Source organism: Pogoniulus pusillus, chromosome 24 (assembly GCF_015220805.1).
Source record: "Pogoniulus pusillus isolate bPogPus1 chromosome 24, bPogPus1.pri, whole genome shotgun sequence".
NCBI lineage: Eukaryota > Metazoa > Chordata > Aves > Piciformes > Lybiidae > Pogoniulus > Pogoniulus pusillus.
This window is the reverse complement of record NC_087287.1, coordinates 16,177,732-16,197,997: the sequence shown is the minus strand read 5'-3', so window position 1 is coordinate 16,197,997 and position 20,266 is coordinate 16,177,732. Positions and strand designations below refer to the sequence as shown.

The 20,266-nt window shown below is 39.1% G+C and overlaps 1 protein-coding gene across 2 annotated transcripts in view; it reads left to right on the top strand.

Annotated features, from left to right (window-relative positions):
• The window catches only part of SPON1 (spondin 1), a 346,266-nt gene that overhangs the window by 217,604 nt on the left and 108,396 nt on the right, over positions 1-20,266 (top strand). For both annotated transcript variants that reach the window (XM_064163805.1, XM_064163804.1), the window contains one exon: positions 5,939-6,072. In XM_064163805.1, coding sequence (XP_064019875.1) covers positions 5,939-6,072 — 134 coding nt within the window. The remainder of the gene's footprint in view (positions 1-5,938; positions 6,073-20,266) is intronic.

The window sequence follows — 20,266 nt, the reverse complement described above, 5'->3', positions numbered from 1 at the left end:
CTGTCAAGTTACTGTTATCAGTCTCTGCCAATATACGTGTCTTTTTTTCATATATATTGAATTAAGTAAAGAGGAAATTGCTGTTTTGTTAAGCTTTCCATAGTCTCTCAGACAGGAAAGGCTTTTTAGTGTAACAGCTGACAGTGGAGTACTTCAATGCACTTCAGGTTCTCATCATATTGAACTATTGTCTTCCTCCTTTTGTCTGGATTGCGTCTTAGAACAGCCCTATTCCCTGCCCTACAATAAGTGTAATATAGCTCTTATGCTTGTTAAGACTGTCAAGCGATGTGCAATACAGTCTGACTATTAGATTCTCCATAGTAAGTTTTTTAGATACTTTAATGCATAAAATTTTTGTACAGATTTCTGTCAGTAGCTTGTTTTACTCTTGATCATCCAACATAGCCTTTCTTAGCAATGAACACACTGTTCAGATAGCTCCTTTTCAAGAAGGACTGTTGGACAGAATTAAAATACTTTGCCAAGGAATGTATCTCACAAAGATGGTTGGGTTGGGGTTTGTGTTTGTTTTTTTGGGGGTTGTGTTGTTGGTTTGGGGGGGTTGTTTGTTGCTTTGTTTTGAGGATTTTGCCCCCTCGTTTCTTGGAAGATTAATTATCCTGCATCCCTGTCCTCTCCTTTTTGCATCCCTGTCCTCTCCTTTTTGCATCCCTGTCCTCTCCTTTTTGCATCCCTGTCCTCTCCTTTTTGCATCCCTGTCCTCTCCTTTTTGCATCCCTGTCCTCTCCTTTTTGCATCCCTGTCCTCTCCTTTTTGCATCCCTGTCCTCTCCTTTTTGCATCCCCTAAAAGCATGATCTTTATGAAACTGGAAGAGTCTTCCACATTTACATGCCCCTGCCATGATTCCAACTACCTTATGTCTGGAATGGGAAAAAAAAAAGTAAAATGAGCAAGTAGATGGACACACAGAGGCAAATGGATGGAGAGGGTAATGATTATAGAACTAAATCTGATTTTCAGTTACAGAAGTTGCTAGAACATAGTGCTAATCTGCAAGTGCATTTTAGCAATGCACTTCTTCAATAGCTTTGCATACTTTTCTCCAGTGCTCTGAGGTGTGGCTATTTATCAGTCAATTTGAGTTTTCTGGTGCAGTGCTGAAGATGGGATAGTTGATTGGATAAGGCTAGGGTGATAGGATGGACTGGATGATCTTGGAGGTCTCTTCCAACCTAGTTGATTCTATTCTAATGGCAAACCTTACTGAGAGCACATAATGCTCCTTGGTGCTGTACACCTTTGAGTCATAGCCTGCATCAAGACTGATTACTGACACTTCATAAAAAGTCCCAGTTCTGATTCTTCTGATACCAGGTACTCTGTCAGTCGACAAAGTTGTTTTATGAAGTATATCTTTGATGTAGCTTTTTTTGTTTTAAACTACCTTTGTACATTGTTTTCCATTCCAAATAATAAGCTATGTTCTAGATTAATCCCTAAAGGCCAAATATGATTGCCAAATCTTTTTTATAATGCTAAAAGTTCTTCTAGAAGAAGATACTTTTGCAGTGTTCTGGTAGACAGACTCCATCTTAGATCTTCCAAAGAAGAAAACTACCCACAAAAAGGCTTATCTTGTGAGCTTTGAGGGTTTGTTCTGTTTTAACTCAGTTGTTCCAGGAGGATGCAGCTGTTTCAGTGGGTGGAAAGTGATGATATGTCCACAGAACAAGAAGCAGTGCTGAAGATCCTAGCCAGTGTTTTAAACTGAGGAAGTGGACAAAAGCCAGTAGGGGATTTATGTAACTTATCCTCCTATTGTACTTGATACTAGTTCCTTTTTGTGATGTATAGCATTTTGACTGCTTTTTTAGTGCTGATATAAATCTGATGATAGAGGACAACTGCTTTTGTTTGAGTAACAGTTTATAGAAATCAAAAGCAGATAGCAACCTCTTTCTCTCAGCATGAAATGTTCCAGTTCTGAGAAAAGAAAACCACTCATTCATCTGTTTAACTACTGAGCTTAGCCAGTCCTGCTTTCCAGGAACACACAAAACTTGTCCTGAACTTCATCAATGTTTGGAATATGTAAAGAATGCAATACCGAGCCTGGAGCTGGTAAATTCTCCTTTCTAATATCCTTACTTCCATGTTTGTAAATTTACCCAAGTTCAGCTAAATTCTCTTTTCCTGACACTCGTTCAAATCTGGGTTAGCTCCCAAGAGTCTTGTTCAGGTTTTACCCTAGTTTCCCTGAAACAGTGAATTGGTCCAATAATATTACAGTCATAACTGGGGAGAGAACCCACAGCAAAAACCAAATTAAGACTTAATTTGTGGATTCTAAAGAATGGGTCACGTAGAGAGCCTTCTCTGAGACCTCAGATTCTTTGGACGAGTGTTTGTTTTAGTTTTGGGGATTTTTGTCCAACATGTAGTTAATTTGCTCACCCATCCCTGAAAACATAAGGCTTCCCATTGCAGATAACCTGGGGTTTAGAAGCTGTAATTTTGCAAATGCTACATTTTAATCTGCATGCCTTTGTCCTGCCAACTCTTTCCCTCGTGCGTATGTGTTCTGACTCAATTCCAGAAGAAAAATCAGGACTGTGTTTTTTCAAAGACTATATATCTCTTTTCCCCCTAAGACTGGCCAGTGCACTGTTGTGTTCTCCTGTGTTATGTGAGAATGTCATAGTATCACCCACCACCCTAAAACATTGTGCCATTTGGAATCCTGTTGTGTCAGTACCGAGCCCTTTCTCTAGCACCTCTAAGAATTTCTAATAAATAATAAAGCCTGCACTCACCTGGAGAAAAAACTCATCTTTAAGCAATATGTTTGAGATGGGTTTATATTAATCTGAAGTCCTAGAATATGGATAATTCTTTGCTTTATTTAAATTAATGTAAAATATTCTTTAATCCTCACAGATTAACTGGTGTTTGAACTTTTTCAACTGGGTTAGGAGTTCTTCACTGTGTTCAGTCAAAATTAAGTGTCTTTGAAGAAAAATTAGGCAGAAGCTTTCTGGACAGAACTCTTTTTGGACAAATTTATTCCCAGTAGACCCTTATTGCCTAAGTCTTTGTGCTTTGATAGTTAGTGATGCAGGAAATTGTAATTTAGCCTCAAGGTTCAACTACTTCCTGTACTTCCAGAATTATGTTTTAAAATGCAATCAGAACTTTTAAATGATTTCATTACAGGCATCTGTATTCCTTGAGAAAATGTTATGATTTACTGGGTTGCAGGAAGTGGAAAACATCCCTGTATCTCTATGTTCTTTTGTTGCTGCTGGAAAAGGGCATGGATATGTTCCAGAATAATAACTATCTGGAATTCAAACGACTATTTCATGTTCTAATTTTGCTGTAGCCAGAAATCTGAGTAGTAACTACTCACAGTTGCACACAGCTCCTTCCTGAGCTGTTAGTTGTTGGATTTGGTTTTGGTGTTCTTTGTGATTCCATTTAACTTTACTTTAATTGGAAAAAGCAGGGTTGACTCACATGGAGACAAAAACTTACTTAAAATATTAATACATCATAAATGGGTCTATAATGGTGACTGCTGGAGGAATATCTACAGATAGGGAAACAGTAAAGTTCTGATTAACTGAAAATAGCAACTCTCTAATTTGAGAGGATGGGTTCATTTCAGTTGGGCTTCTCAGGAACACATGAAGTTTGTGTCAGACAAGCTAAACTAGATTTGGGGGAAAAACAACACAGGTGAAAGATTCCTTGATGGATGTTGAACAGCTTTTGTCTGGTCATTTGTCAAGTGTTTACATACCTGTAAGTTCTTAGACTTTCCTGACCTGAACGTAATTCTGAAGTTTTTATCCAAGAATGTGAGTTTTGGATAAAACTCATGGAGCTAGTGTAAGACCCTAGTACAGTAACCTGCAGTATTTGTTTTTCTAGGAAAACTGTTCTGTTAAGAACTTTCAGATCATCTAAGAGTGCCACCAATGGGAATTATCCTACTTCTGTATGAAGTACAGGAGTATTTCATTTTGTATGAGATGGTGTAAAATCATCCATTCTTTACTCAAAACTTCCACCAGAACTGGGTTTTGATAGAGAAAGGATTACACAGAGAGATGTATACAAAAGATCATTTGATATGGTCTTGAGTAAGTTGAGACAACCTTTCTGAGAGATAAGTAAAGCATTTTATTGCTTTCTTTTGCTGTTGCAGGAATAATGCAGATGGAACAAATACAACAACAGAATTGTAGATTAGGGATTTTGTGGCACTTGAGCTAAGTGCATTGAATACTATAAAATGAAAATAGAAACTGTGCAGTGCCAACTTAAGCCTACACTAGATGCCATGCTTCGCGTTAATTAAAATCTAGCAAAGTGGTAGCTGTACACATTGTGTTTAGTTACACAGATTCTATTAAGCATTAAAATGTTGAAGAGTATTAATAGCTTGGGATTTAAAACTCATTAACCATTACCCTATTGACCAGCTAAATAGAGTTTCTCAGTGCTCTACTGGGCCAGTACTCCTTTATTCTGCTGTAGAAAACTAGGATTGTTTGCTGACTCAGCGAAAAGTGTTTTGGAATGCTGGCAGATTCAGTGGCTCACAACTTAGATGCCTACTCATTGAAGCAGATCTGGTCAAACTATAGATACTGCCACTCTTTTTCTGTCAAAATATGTGTTTATGTTTACTGCCAGAAGACTTCTAAATTGCAACCAGGAAAAATTGTGCGTGTTATTAGAAATGGAATTCTCCCTCAGAGTTGAGTTTAGTTAGCTAATCAGTCAGCTGATTTCTCATTCATTACCTAAATCTTGACCCAGTTTAGTGTGAATTGTGGCTTTATCGTGAAAGCGGACCACTGAATAATTCTGAAGGAATATTCTACAATACCACAACACTGACTGTTCCCAGATAAAGCTTGGCAGCTGCTGCTGAATTTTCTGTGAGATGTAGTGAACTGCAGGATTAATATGCATATGTAGTGAAAAAGTGTCTCAAGCACTTTTGAGTAAAATTCTTGGAACACCATCAGTTCCAAATCAGCCTCTGGTTTGGTGTTGACTTGTACCACTTAAATCTTTCTGTTAAACATCAACCAATTAAAAAGGCAAAAATATGTAACAGTCTCTGAGTTAGAGATGATTATGGTTCCCATGTTGCCTCTTTTGACCTGGAGAGTCTTTTTATACCTCAAGTCTACAACTACCTGAGGGGTGGTTGTGGCCAGGAGGAGGTTGCTCTCTTCTCTCAGGTGGCCAGCGCCAGAACGAGAGGACACAGCCTCAGGCTGCGCCAGGGGAGATTTAGGCTGGAGGTGAGGAGAAAGTTCTTCCCTGAGAGAGTCATTGGCCACTGGAATGGGCTGCCCAGGGAGGTGGTGGAGTCGCCGTCCCTGGGGCACTTCAAGGCAAGGTTGGACGTGGCACTTGGTGCCATGGTCTAGCCTTGAGCTCTGTGGTAAAGGGTTGGACTTGATGATCTGTGAGGTTTCTTCCAACCCTGATGATACTGTGTGTGATACTGTGTGTAAGAATAAAACTGTTTAGAGGTTAGTCTGAAAAGCAAGCAAAAATTAAATACATGGCAGCCTCTTCTTCTCTGGCATGTCCTGTCTGCCCTCACCAGTTGCCATAATAAAACCAATAACTGAAATTATACATCTTTTATTAATTTCAGTAGGAAGGTCCATTAATCAGAATCTAAAAAAAAAAAAAAAGTTATTTGCAGCCATGCACAGAAAGATCTAACTTCTGCTTTCCTAGAATTGAATTATTCTTCTGTCTTTATTTTGTGGAGTTTTTGGTTTTTATTTCTGCATGTTATAAATAAAATCTACCCAAGCAGTGCTGAGCTAAGCAGAGTATTATGAGTAATCTTACTAAAGGAAAACATGAACTGACAAAACATATTCAAGAGACTTCAGCTATCTTTATCTTTTCACATTCTTCTCTCTATATTTCCTTAGATCATAGATGAAGAAGAAACACAGTTCATGAGTAATTGCCCTGTTGCTGTTACTGAGAGCACTCCTAGACGAAGAACACGCATCCAGGTGTTTTGGACGGCCCCTCCTGCCGGGACAGGCTGTGTAATTCTGAAGTAAGTATTTTAAGGCATATTTAACTAACTATTAAAGTTAGTCAATTAATAGTAAGTCTAGTATTTATTAAGAACTTCTGCATTTCATAGGTGCTTCTTTTCTCCTTTGACTCACTTGACCAAGAGTAGTTCTACTTGCACAGTTAAATGTTAACAACTTAAAGCCCAACTATTCAGAAGTTACTGCAAGTTGTATTCAACTATCACTGAATTGGTAATCCTAATTGAACTCAGTAGGTTTTAGCCTGGATTTCACCAAAAAAACTAAAAGCACCAAATACTAAAGATCAAAATTGCATCCATCTGGTTGAGATTGGGTTAAAAAAACCATGATCACAGTTGTGATGATTAATAGGGATGTTCTGTAGAGTCAGAACATGTAGACAGACCTTTATCTGTAAAAGACTATGTTTGTTTGGAGGTGAATGACTTCTTTTCAGAGCTGCTGGTTGTTTGTTGATGTTTTCCTGTTATTTCTACAATCTACTTCCAAAGCATCTGTTCATTCTTTTTAAGCAATAGACACAGGTAACATTAGGTGCACTTTGTGGTAGGACCACTCATTTGTCTATAGAATACTTCTTTCCATCAGAGGAAACTACTGGAGAAGCATTGTCCTGTCTCTTAAGATTTTGCTTGTCATAGTTGACAGATTGGTCAAATGTGCAAGGACAACTATGATTTCTTTGCTTGCTTCAAATCGATGCCTAGGATAAGCTTTTGCAGTTGCTAAGGTGTGCCCTGCAGTAGATTAAAATTTTTAAGTCTTATCTGCTCTGGGGATACCTTTTAAAGACAAAATACCTCTAGGCTTTCAAGGAAATGCCAGCACAAAGGTTGTGCTGAGGATAATTCAGGCTAAATCAGGAAAAATGTGTTTCTAAAATTGCAACAAATTTCTAAGCAGGCTGCAAATTGCCATGAGCAAAACTGGTCTGTAGCTGCTCTCCTCTCACTCTGTGCTTCACCTTCCTTCTCCTTTTGCTGATTGGTGCAGGACAAATACCCTCCTCTTCCACATCTATGAGGATGATCTAGCCCCTGTCCTGACACTGGCTATGGAATATTCTCAAGTCTTTGGCAGTGTGCTTCTACCTGCTGCCTCTCAATATCAATAAAATCACTGTGTTTCAGACTATCTGTTTTAATGTGCACTGAAGGAGTCGAGAAATGCACTTAGAGTATTTTTTTAAGCTCAGGACAGATGAGTGTACATTGCATTGCAGTAAAAATGTGAAACCTGTTGCTTGTTGGCTGCTGAGGCAGGCAGTGTGAGAGTTTGTATATATGGAGCTTTATGAGAGCTCCTTCAGCAATCAGGAAGATTCTTTCAGTGTTGCTGAGCTGTTTATCAGTAAAGATGTTTACATCTCCCCTCAGTACTGCCTCCCTCTTAGTTGCATGGCAAATAATCCTTAAGGCATTTACTACTGCAGTAGTGTAATAGTAAGGTGATGATGTTTTATATGCAGTTTTAAAGAGACAGGGTTTAAACTTTAATCCAACAGTGATATACAATAACACAGGCTGATGGATTTTCTTTTTCATTACTGTCCTGAACAGAGTTTGCATTACAAAAAACCTAAACCCAACCAAAAAAAAAAAAACCAAAATAAAGCAAAAAAAAAAGTCCAAACCCCAAATGAATCAAAACAAACCCCCACAACAATCAACCCGGGAACTATGCTTTTCTTACTGAAACTTACACATCTGTGGCTGAAGTGGGTTCAGGAGCCTGCCTAGGTTCTGTCAGCAAAAGAATGTGGTAAAATACCACCAACTGCAAGAACCTTGATAAATGTTTCTTCTCTTTGTTGGTCAAGTCATACTGGTTGTCCAACACTGTTGTTTACAGTCAGGTGCTTGCCTTAGTAACTCAGCTCAAGAAAGGCTCCAAAAAGTAATGTAGTCAGAATTGCCTTGAAAAATGACTGGTGGCATATACCTTCTCAGCCTGATGGCAAGGTGCATCAGTAGTAAGTACCAAGATAAAAGGGAAACGACAGTATAGATCTAGGTTAGCTGACTGACACCAGTGTCTAAAATTGGTTTGGGCAGCTGAAAGGTTTTAGAAAGTGAAGTTCAAGGGGAAGAGAAAAGTTTTTGGCATCAGGAACAGTGTGGCCAGTAGGTCAAGGGAGGTTATTCTTCCGCTGTACTCAGCACTGGTCAGACCACACCTTGAGTACTGCCCCTCAATTCAAGAAGGATGTTGAGGTGCTGGAACATGTCCAGAGAAGGGCAACAAAGCTGGTGAGGGGCCTGGAGCACAAATCCTATGAGGAGAGGTTGAGGGAGCTGGGCCTGTTTAGTCTGGAGAAGAGGAGGCTCAGGGGTGATCTTATTACTGTCTACAACTACCTGAAGGGGCATTGTAGCCAGGTGGGGGGTGGCCTCTTCTCCCAGGTAACCAGCAATAGAACAAGGAGACACAGTCTCAAGTTGTGCCAGGGTAGGTGTAGGCTGGATGTTAGGAAGAAGTTCTTCACAGAGAGAGTGATTTCCCATTGGAATGGGCTGCCCAGGGAGGTGGTGGAGGCACCGTCCCTGGGGGTCTTCAAGAAAAGCCTGGATGAGGCACTTAGTGCCATGGTCTAGTTGATTGGATAGGGCAGGGTGCTAGGTTGGGCTGGATGATCTTGGAGGTCTCTTCCAACCTGGTTGATTCTATGATTCTATGACCCCTTATTTACTGTCAGTTGGTGGTATCTCAGGTGTACATCTGCTGTTGAAATTAAAAGGAAGTTGTTAGGTACTTTCTGGTAAATATTATGTGAAAAATAAAAGCTTGGTTGCTTTATTGACTTCAAAGGGTAAGTGACTTCTCCATTCCTGAGAACAGTTCAAAGAAATAATGAAACAGTCACTGTTATAACAAGTTGCTGATACCACAAATGAACATTATATCGTGGTATTAATTTGTGCTGCGGTGCAGTCCCGAATGGCACCATACCTAGCAATCACTGCTATGGTTTTGGCACTAAAAACAGTTACATTTTTCCTTTCATACATAAAGCTTTGACCACATCTGAATTAGTTTACAGTCAGCATTCTTTATAAACCTTCTTGATGGTCAGCTCCCATAGAACAGCATAGAAATATCGGGTGCAGTTTTCAGAATCCTTCTGTCATTTGTGAGAGCTTTAATGATATGACAAAACCAGAAGTCTGAAAGCAGTTATTATTTGAAATAGCTGCCCAAAGTCGTCATGGAAAAACTCTGAAACCTTGCATTTTAAAGGAAACAGAAGCCCTCTGCATTTGTCTTTTTTTTTTTTCTGTGTGTGATGGAGTGTGGATAGCTTTTATTACCAATATGTGTTGATTTCAGTCTTTGGAGACTATCCAAAGTTCTTTAAAGAATTGTCAAAACAGAATGGACTCTCTTCCTAGGCTGCTGACTTGAATATATTGCAGTATATACAGACTGGAAGGTGGGGCATATGTCTTACATAACTGTAAAAGGTCTAAGAGAAAGTGCTTCCACTGTAGCATTTGCTGGTTTTCATAAGAGTTGCATTTCCTTGTGTCAGCTTCTGATCCACTAAACTTCCTTCATCCTGCTATCAAATACTTCTCTCATTGGCTTTTTTCCTTTTTGTCTTTGTGCAAATAATTCCCCTTATCTAAAAGTAAGACTTTGTTTAACATTAATTACAGCTTGATGCTGTCTGTGATCAGTAACTTGCTCTCTGTTCCATCATTCAAGTTATTAATGAAAACACTGATCTATATAAAATCACCCTGAACTTGAAATCCTTCAGCGAGTTCCAGATGAGTTCTAAACATATGAAAAAGCAAATTAGTTTGTTTTAAATATAGGAACATTGCTGTCTAAAAAATCCTGCCACCTAATTCTGATGTAATTGATCTGTAAGCATTTTAAACAAAACTATGCAGAAAGTCTGCTAGTTTGGTGTGCCTGTGTATATACAGATCTACAAAGATGCATGAGAAACAAAGAAAAAGCTTTATTCAATAGTATTAAAAAATGAATTAAAAAATCAAATATTTATTACCTCTGTTTACATGTCCTGAAAGGAAAATGCAAAAGATTCAAGGCATTCAGTGCATTCACTGAAATCTGATTTTATCTGAATTTTGCTCCCAGTTAGTGGGGAAATAAACCAGTAAGCTGCTTTCTTTCTGGCTAAGTCTCTAGTAGAGACTATGTTTTATAAATTTCAAGGAAAGGAATGAAAAAAAAGTACTCCATAATTTACTTGTTTGCTGTTTGTAAATGAAAATCATTGTTAATTTACAGCCTGACAGCTGTAGAACATTTGCAATTCGGCAGCAGCTGTCAGTAGCACTCCAGTTTATTTTACAAACAGATGTTTAATTTGACTTCAATGCCATTGTCAGTTTTTGAGGGGGAACAGAGAGGAAGGGAATAGAAATAATCATAAGAGTCATAATTCGATTACCTTTCAAAACATGAAACAGTGTCACTGTTGATGACATCAAAAATGCATTCATTTTTTATTACTGAATGTTTTAAAGTCTATTTTTTTCCCCCTAACCACATGAACTGAAATAAAGCTTTCTCAGTCCATGATTAACTCAAGTGATTTGTCTTATGTCAGTAACTGAAGGCTTTATTTTGATGGACTATGCTTCTTCTAAAAAAGAGTATTTATTAATCAAAACATCATACTATTTCTGCAGTTTACACATAGATTTTCTTTGTCCCTATTAAAACTACGGCACCAGTGAGCCCACTGTCATGCAAACATATACTACACTTAACAACAGTAATGCCCTCATTTGACATCAACAAAAGTGAAGGGTGAATTTGTCCTAGGAATGATGAAATGAAATAATTAATAAGCTGAGTAACATAATGTAGAGTTTTAATTTTTATGACCAACCATTTTATTCAGTATGTCCCCATAAGAAACTTGTGCTATTAGAACACCTCAACAAGATCCTCTGTTAGTCAAAATGTCTGCAGACCCAGAGAAGAGAGTTGAAAGGGTCACAACGGTACAACACTTTGGTAGTACTTAGGTGTTACAAAACCTAACTCTTGTTACTCATAAATGTGGCACATCATAGTGGTCATTTGCTCCTTCATAATACAACCTGTTCTGCTATTTGGAGGCTATGTGTCTCAGAGGGTGTAGAAATACACCTGCAGTTAAAGAACTGTATTGGGTGTGCTGCTTTGTGTAACACCTTCTGTGGTAGCAATTTTTCTAGCACGCTGAGCTCAATATTTGCTGAACTTTCTGCATGTCCACAAAAAATCTAGACCAGCTCTGCATAGCACATTTTAGAGTTAAAATTTCAAGCACAGCTATCTTTCAGTATAGAAGGCAGACAGCTGAGTTAACAAAGTGTCAGATTCTGCTGTACTTACTTACGTTGAATAGTATTTATGTTCTCATGTACATTTCAATACATTAACTGGAGCCTCTCTAAGAATGATGTATGATATAAATAAAGGGTCTCAGAACCTGAACACGGTGCTTATCATGATTGTTTGGGTTCTTTTCATATAAAGCACCATAAAATCAATTCTGATTTATTTCCTTAAACGAGCAGCTACAAGTATTGTTGTAGTTCTTTAGAAATTATGGGGGGAGGGGGGAGAAATCTAGAAAGGGAATTGTCCTTTGTGTAAAGTGGCTGTTGAATTGATTCTTGTTGTGTTTCTACTTAGATGATTTCACATTTTTTTTGAGGGAATTTGTGAAAACATTGAAATATCGAATTCAACCAATAACTGTATGGGCTATTCTTTTGTTTTCTTTGCTTTAATCAGGTACCCACATTTTCTATCTGTTCTGCCTCATTAGGCATGCTTTTAATTGTCTTTGCTATCTGAACAGCAGCAGTCTGGATGCTTTTTGCACTGCTTTCCTGAAAAAAATGTTCACTGGTTCAGCAGAATATAGTTTGAAGTCTTGTGCTGCACCAGAAAGCATATTTGATTCTTTAGTGGGTTTTGGGCTTTCATTTGCTGCAGAAAGTATAGGCTTGCATATGTAAGGGCTTGTGTCTAGAGGAGGAATCAGATCTGCTCATCAAGAGGATAATAAGCTTTATGCACACTGACTGCACAGTGTGTGTAGCCTGGTGATACCCTTAATATACACCAACAACTCATTTAAGTTCTACAAATTGCCTGTCTTAATGTTTCTTCCCATAGATTTCTCTGAAAATGGAATATACTCTTGTCTGTACATTAAAAAGGTCTGCTCTCTCATGATGCAGTTGCCTTACACTTGTTTGCTCAAGTGGATTCGTGACAAGACAAGGAACTTGTATGCCCAGTAGACAAATGTTCCACAATGCAAATGATGCCATGCGTTGAGGTACCACCATTTCGTGATGGTTCAGAGAGAAATGATCTTGTTAATCAACGTTAATATAGATAAATATTTTTAATAGATCATGCTCAAAACATTGATTTCCATAGAGTGAAAAATGCAAATAGCTTTTTATTTCTGCTCTTCCCTTTCTCTGATAGTAGTGTTTTGTATTTCTGCCACACATAGTTCTGCTCACAAAGTACTATGCTCAGGCAACTAAATAAAAAACAACGCTAAACTCGTGCAGCCTCACTTGGCTCAGGGAGAATAAAGTTTTATGTGTTGCCCTTAGAATTTTCTAGTTTTCCAGTGGCTGCTCATACATCAAAAGAAATTCAGGCTGAGATTTTTCTTCTGTTTAAGTGAAACTGAAGTCGGTAATTGATTTCTGTAGAAGATCAGTCAGTTCTCAATAGAATGTCATCTCACAATCAACAGTAACCTAAAATTGTATGGCATATCTAGAGTTTCAAAACACCTTTAACATCAGTGTATCTGGTAATTGTATGGCTTTAATTTTCAAAGCAAGCATTTCTTGGTCTGTGTAAATGTTTGATGACACCAAATGACAGCCTGCTATATAAAACAAAGTCAGATATGTATCCCTTATGTTTTTGTCTTGACAATCTGATTTGTTTTCTGCTTCAGTTTCAAACTTTAAACCAGCTGTTGGAGACATTTTACATTTCATTGCTTGGGTGTCAGTCTCAAAACCATAATCCATTTGCCTGTTCCCCATACCCATATCTCAAAGAGGACCCCTGCTTGTTTCTACAGTGTCTGAACCCTTGCTCTGTTTCCTTGTATTCCTCTAATTGCACTTGGTGTATCTCTATCCACGTTAAAATGTCTCTTTCAGAGCTTCTAATGAAGTTAAGAATCTAATTAATTGCACTTTTGTTGGAAGTAAAAGGGAATGGCTAGATTCCAGTCTATGCCTGCTTCTCAAAGCTGCTAATATGAAGGGCAATTTATCATCCTAATCCTTTCTTTTAATGCTTACTACTGTTCACAATGCTCTTTCAACAGTTCCATTCATGTGTTCTCCTTGTCGTGATGATTGAGAGAAGTGCAGACTGTGTAGCTTTTGCTTAATGCCTGGTCCCTTAAGCATAATAGTGTTCTCCTCCTCCATGGAATGATGACCCAGGTCAACAAGACTTGAGCCCCACAGAGGCAAAAGGCTTCTTGATACTGCTGTTTTGGGTTTTTTTGGTGGGTTTTTTTGTGTGTGTGTGTTTTTTTCTCTTGTCCCTACTGCTGCATGCTGGTTTATTGAAAAGGCTTCAAACCACCTCAAGAAGAAATCAGTCACTTCCAAGGAGTGTCATGATCTCAGACACTTTGGGGCAGCTAATTTGTGTAATCTGCATGTAATCACATCCACGTTCTGACAACCCATTGCTGTATCAAAGAGGTAAAGAGATGACTAGACTTTGTTCTTGCTCTCCCTGTGCATATGTGGGAAACTTTCTGATCCATTTCCTAACACCTATTTCTGTACCTTACAGTGTCACTATTTCCATAACCCTAAGAGTGCTTTTCTCATTTTCTTGTGATCTCTTGGCAATTCTTGTTTCTCAGTTTCCATTCTTGGTCCTTTTGGTTTTGCTCTGCTGTAGTAATAGCCATTACTATTTACTTCATATGTTGAAGATATGCTGCTGCTTAAGCTGCAAAATCCCTCTTATCATCCAATTCAGCTTCCTTATTTCTATTTCTTTGAGCCCTCAGCCATATAATTCACAACTGATCCCCATGTCAATTCCCATTCTTGTAAATCTCTTTTGCACTTATTCCTTATTCCAGCCTTTATTTTCTCCTAATCTAGACAAACATCCAATACTATATTTGTTTCTGAAATAACCCAACTCAGATAAAACTGCTCCTGACCCAGCCTTTGTGGTCTTCAAACTTCAAGAATTACTGTAGCTCACTTGACTAGCATGTTCCTTGTCTGCTGTCCTGTTCAGGTTCAAGGCGTGCATACCCTGGGCACCGTTTTCATCAATATACTTTGACATTCCACTAGTGAACCAAACTTGAGTTGTGCTGTGGCTTTGTACTGAAATCCTTCGAGATCTTCCTCCATCCCATATATAGGTGTTCTTTGTGAATGATTGGGCATTGACCTTCTGTTCCCCTATTGGTTGAGGCACATTAAAAGATATCAGGTCACTGAACATTTCTGAAGCTGATCTGCGCTTCAGTAACACTAATGTCCTCTGTGCTTCCTGTCAGTGATGCTGCCAGGGTAGACTTTAAGGAGACAACTTATTTCCACCATGACAGACATAGTGCATGTGATTACTTCATTTCTGTATTGTCCAAGCAACTGCTAAGCATTCCCAGACTGAAGAGCACAGCTCTGATATTGATGTTTTTATATATCGATAGGTTACTGGGGCTTCCTTGGGTTTTTTGATCTGTTGTAGCAAAACTGCTACCAGTGTTACTGGTATGGCAGCTCATCAGACACAAGAAGGTTGTATTGAAGTTGATATTTTTAGGGCTGAAGCCTGCAGAGCAAAACCCCTGCTATACAGGTTCCCTGACATTGCATTCTCCAAAAATCTATGCACCAAAGTTTTGCAACAGTTATTTGTTACAAATCCTTGCTGCAGATAATTTTTGCAAGCAAAATGATTTCATGAAGTGTAGAATAACTTCACTGACTATTTTGATCATTCTTTGATGATTCTATTGTATGGGCAGGGTGGTCTATCAGTGTTTCTCAACTACAATTTGAATGTACCTTCTTCTTCTATGCTGACCCTTCAGAATGAAGGGGGGGGGGGGGGGGGGGGGGGGAAGGAAGGAAAAGTTATACAATTCAACCCTGTTATCTTCTTTTGTTTATTCTTTTCTTTCATTTCTCTGCACTCCTATAGTTTAGCATAAACAACCAATATCTCTTGACATGATCTGTCTGTGTTTTCAGCAGGCTGCAGCCTCAGCTGTCAGAGAAAGCTCTTAGAAAAGCCCAGGTACAAGAGATTCAGTTGTTACAGCTATTAATTCTTGAAAGCTGAAGCGAATGTCACAGCTACACTAAGGAAACAGCAAACCTCTTCATCTGACAACTCCACATCCAGTTCTAGTAGATTTGTGGTGTCAGACTTAGCCTCAGTTGCTGAAGATCCTGTATCAAAATTAAGCTCCCCTAGGCAAATACATTCATGATATTAAGGTCTTTTTTAAGAAACAGCATTAAGCATTTTAATATCAAATCAAGTTAGCTTAGTTTCAGTGGGTGTTAATTTATTCTGTTAATTGTAGCTCTTTAACCTTCAGGCTTCTGTCAACTGAAATGAAGTGCAGCTTTTTCTGGGTTTGAAAACATCAAATACTTCATTCCAATTTGGGTTTCTGCTACTGAAAACCCAGTAACTAGTATTTTACAAGTAGATAGACCTGGTTAGGGTGTTACTCTCCACGTGCCATTTTTGTCTGTGCAAGCAAATAATATACTCATTAAAATAGAACTTCAGTATATTGCTAGTTGACACCTCTTCCAAAATAGTAATTGAGGAATGAGAGCTTTGATTTTTTTTTTAACTGTCTAGAAATTCTCTTACTTTCTTCCTGAATCTCCTAAGATTACTAAAATTTATGGGTTTTTTTCTTTCTTTCTCTGAAGTTTTGGGGATTCTTTTTTTCAGGCTTCATTAACTGGACACTCATACTGATGCTTACCTTTTGCTTATTTTATGGTTTTAAATACAATGCTTAAAAAATAGGCTTTAGTTTGTGGGGTTTTTTTTAGTATCCCTAATCTGGAGTGGGGGAGGGTGGCTCAAGAGGAAATAAAGAATGTATTTAAAACATAAAAATTCAATGAAAGACTGTAAAATAGCAAATATGCTCCTTAAATTATTCTTTCTGTGCCATGACTGTCCAATAATGGCAAAACCAAGATAAGCAGTGACAGCAAGACACGTGGGGACTGGTGAAGAGTAGTACATGTGGGAGGGTTTGAAATACCACATCCTGGCATAGGAGACAAAGCAGGATACAGACCAAAAATGTGGGGCATAGTTGTCTCTTTTTTTTTTGCTCCTCCTGAGCACTCAGAGGAATTAAGACTTTGAATTCCCTGAACAAGCAGATGTGTGTCATACAAGTTGTACAGACCTTTTAAGCAGAAATAAATCAGTGCTTTGTGAGTTGTGGTGCTTTGCTTTGATTTTAGTATTTGTTCTTTGCACCAGTTCTTATCACAAGCTAGCTCAGTGAATGTAGACATCAAGCAATATAGCTTTGGACTGATTAGCTTGGTAAAAACTACACATCCACCTTCAACAGATTGTTTCCATCTACTAAACGAAACTAGTACTTAAAATAATTAATTTATCATTCAACCATGCAGTCATGCCCAATTTCTTCTGATTTCTCTTTCCATTATGAGTTTAAATGCTTAAGATTGAAATCTGGTACTTGCTACAGAATTGGTGACTAGCAAAATACTTGGTGAAGATACAGTGTATGAATAGCAATGGGCTTTAAGCAGTGTGAGGCTTTCTCAAGAGTCCTAGGCAAAGTCATTCTTTCATCTTCTTTTGCCATTGGTGGGGTTTGTTAGTTTTTGGCTGTTTCGTTAGGGTTTTGTGTTATTTACATTTTGTGGCTATTCAAGCAAAGAACAGACACATTTTGTGAGGACAAATACAAGTTAGCAGCATATATAATTGTGTTTTCACTTAGAGCTTTCTGTTGTATTGTTGATGATGGCCAGCCCTAAAGTCAGTGCGCTCCCATACATGCACATAATGGTAGACCCAAGTATGATATGAAGGACAACCAAGAGGATTTTGAAGACAAGTTTAGAGTTCTTTGCACTTGCTGTGGGATTTCTCCAATTATACTTTCCTGACAGTACTGGTGAAACATTGAAAATAAACCCAAGGAAGAATGTTCTGGTTGTGTATGTATGCACTGGTTTGGTTTTTGGTTTTTTTAGAAGTGAGCAACTCTTTATTGTTTGCCATCTGAGTAAGCTACTTCAGAAAAGCCACTCATACTGTGCAGGGATGTAAACTTTGAAATATAGTGACACTGATAAACTTCATGTTAATATTAATCTACTTTAACATCAAGTGTGGTTGGTTTGCTCAAACCATGTTACCGTGCTTAAAACAAACAAACCCACAACAAAAACTTCACCATCTGTGTCAGTGTCTAAGTTAGGCATCAAGGAAGAAATAATTTCATGCAAGTTTTCAATTGTCTTGACCCTTTTCAATGATGGCTGATGACAAACTTAGATTCTCCTGTAGATGGAGGCTGCTCTTTGGTGAGACTGGACACGGTTTCCTAGTTGAAAATGATTTTGAAGAATCAACCAGGTTGGAAGAGACCTCCAAGATCATCCAGTCCAACCTAGCACCCAGCCCTAGCCAGTCAACCAGACCATGGCACCAAGTGCCTCATCCAGGCTTTTCTTGAACACCTCCAGGGATGGTGACTCCACCACCTCCCTGGGCAGCCCATTCCAATGCCAATCACTCTCTCTGCCAACAACTTCCTCCTAACATCCAGCCTGTACTTCCTCCGGCACAACTTGAGACTGTGTCCCCTTTTTCTGTTGCTGGTTGTCTGGCAGAAGTGACCAACCCCACCTGGCTACAGCCTCCCTTCAAGTAGTTATAGACAGCAATGAGGTCACCCCTGAGCCTCCTCTTCTCCCAGCTAAACACCCCCAGCTCCCTCAGCCTCTCCTCATAGGGTTTGTGCTCCAGGCCTTTCACCAGCCTTATTGCCCTTCTCTGGACACCTTCCAGCACCTCAACATCTCTCTTGAATTATCAAATAACCCACTAGTGTAAAAGTTGCCAGCCATCTAATGGTCAAAGGGTTCCATCTGCTTTCAGAGGAGTTGAGTTATTTATTTATCAAAGAAGACTCCTAAATATTAGAGAAATAAATGTTTTTGGTAAACTTTTGGGAGTTTGCATATTTCCTGACCTTGTAACTGCTCAGCAGAAATGTAGGCTTGGTTTTTAATAAGATGACACAGAAAGAGATGTAGAGAGAACATCTTAAATAATGCATTGGAAATACAAAAATCAGCCAGCATAGCATCTGCAAAGTCCTTCTCTGTGTGTGGCAACAAAAGCAAAAAAGCAAAGGAATGTAACTTCCTGATGATTTTGCTAAGTAGCTTTCTGAGGTAGGAAACAACTTGGAATATTGTAATCAGTATAACAGAAGAAAGTTATTTTGATGGCTGGAAGACCAAGACAAGTTTAACTTATAAGTAATAAGAGCAGAAAGTTTCCTATCTGCAATTCAGTAGCTCATGGTTATTTTTCAATATCCAAGTGAAACTTAGGATCTCCTCACCAGCCATGGCAAAAACTTGTTTCATTAAAATGTAACTCTAATATTGTACTTAGTATCGCACAGTATCACAGTATCATCGGGGCTGGAAGAGACCTCACCGATCATCAAGTCCAACCTTTTACCACAGAGCTCAAGGCTAGACCATGGCACCAAGTGCCACATCCAGTCCTGCCTTGAACAGCTCCAGGGACGGCGACTCCACCACCTCCCCGGGCAGCCCATTCCAGTGTCCAATGACTCTCTCAGGGAAGAACTTTCTCCTCACCTCCAGCCTAAATTTCCCCTGGCACAGCCTGAGGCTGTGTCCTCTTGTTCTGGTGCTGGCCACCTGAGAGAAGAGAGCAACCTCCTCCTGGCCACAACCTCCTCCTGGCCACAACCACCCCTCAGGTAGTTGTAGACAGCAATAAGGTCTGCCCTGAGCCTCCTCTTCTCCAGGCTAACCAATCCCAGCTCCCTCAGCCTCTCCTCGTAGGGCTGTGCTTAAGACCTCTCCCCAGCCTCGTCGCCCTTCTCTGGACACGCTCAAGCATCTCAATGTCCCTCCTAAACTGGGGGGCCCAGAACTGAACACAGTACTCAAGGTGTGGTCTAACCAGTGCAGAGTACAGGGGCAGAATGACCTCCCTGCTCCTGCTGACCACACCATTCCTGGTGTAGGTTTGATGTAAACTTAAAGTATGTCATAGGAACAATTCTTACAGATGCACTTCCTTACTTCTTTGTCACATCATTACACCCACAGAGGGAATTTAAAACAAGAGTGCTAGGACTTGACAAAAAGAGCAAGGAAGATGATCTAAAGCTGTTTCTCTGGAGAAAAGGGGGGAAAAAAACCCAAATGAACAACACTGTATTTCTGGTGTCGTTTGAAGTATTCCCAAGGCTGCTCTGAATTTTTATGTTTTGTGGCATTTCCTCTTTGTTAATATCCCAAATGCAATTTATGTGTCTTTGGTGGAGCATTTCACAGCAGGGTGGTATAATCATTGTGAAACTGTTCCGAAGAGGGACCTGATTATTCCAGAGAAGCCTTTTCAAGCAGGTCTTGCTCAGGTATCATCTGACCTTCCTGAAACAAGACAGAGACTCTGACCTGCTTGAATCCAACCTACAATATTCTGAAGTAGTATTGTCGAAACAATTAGCAGAGAAGCTATGAGAGATTCCTTGATTTTGTTATTTTTCCTGAGAGACCTATAGAACAGAAATAACAAATAACACTTTAAAGAGGTGTGTGTTTGAAAAGCCATGCTTGATGCTGTATCAAAAGTTGTATCTGCTTCATTGAGGTTGTGTGAGAGTATTGACTCTCAGCTGCAGTGTAACATCTGAAAAGCCTTTAACTTATCTTTGTTTTGAATGAGAAGACAAGAAACTAAGGTAACAAGTCAGTGCCACAGGCTGCCCATTAGGCTCATATTGTTGCTGGTTGTTATTTTAGTGGGTTTGTTTTGTTTTTGCCTCTCTGGTTTCATGCCAGTAGGTCAAGGGAGGTTATTCTTCCCCTGTACTCAGCATTGGTCAGACCACAC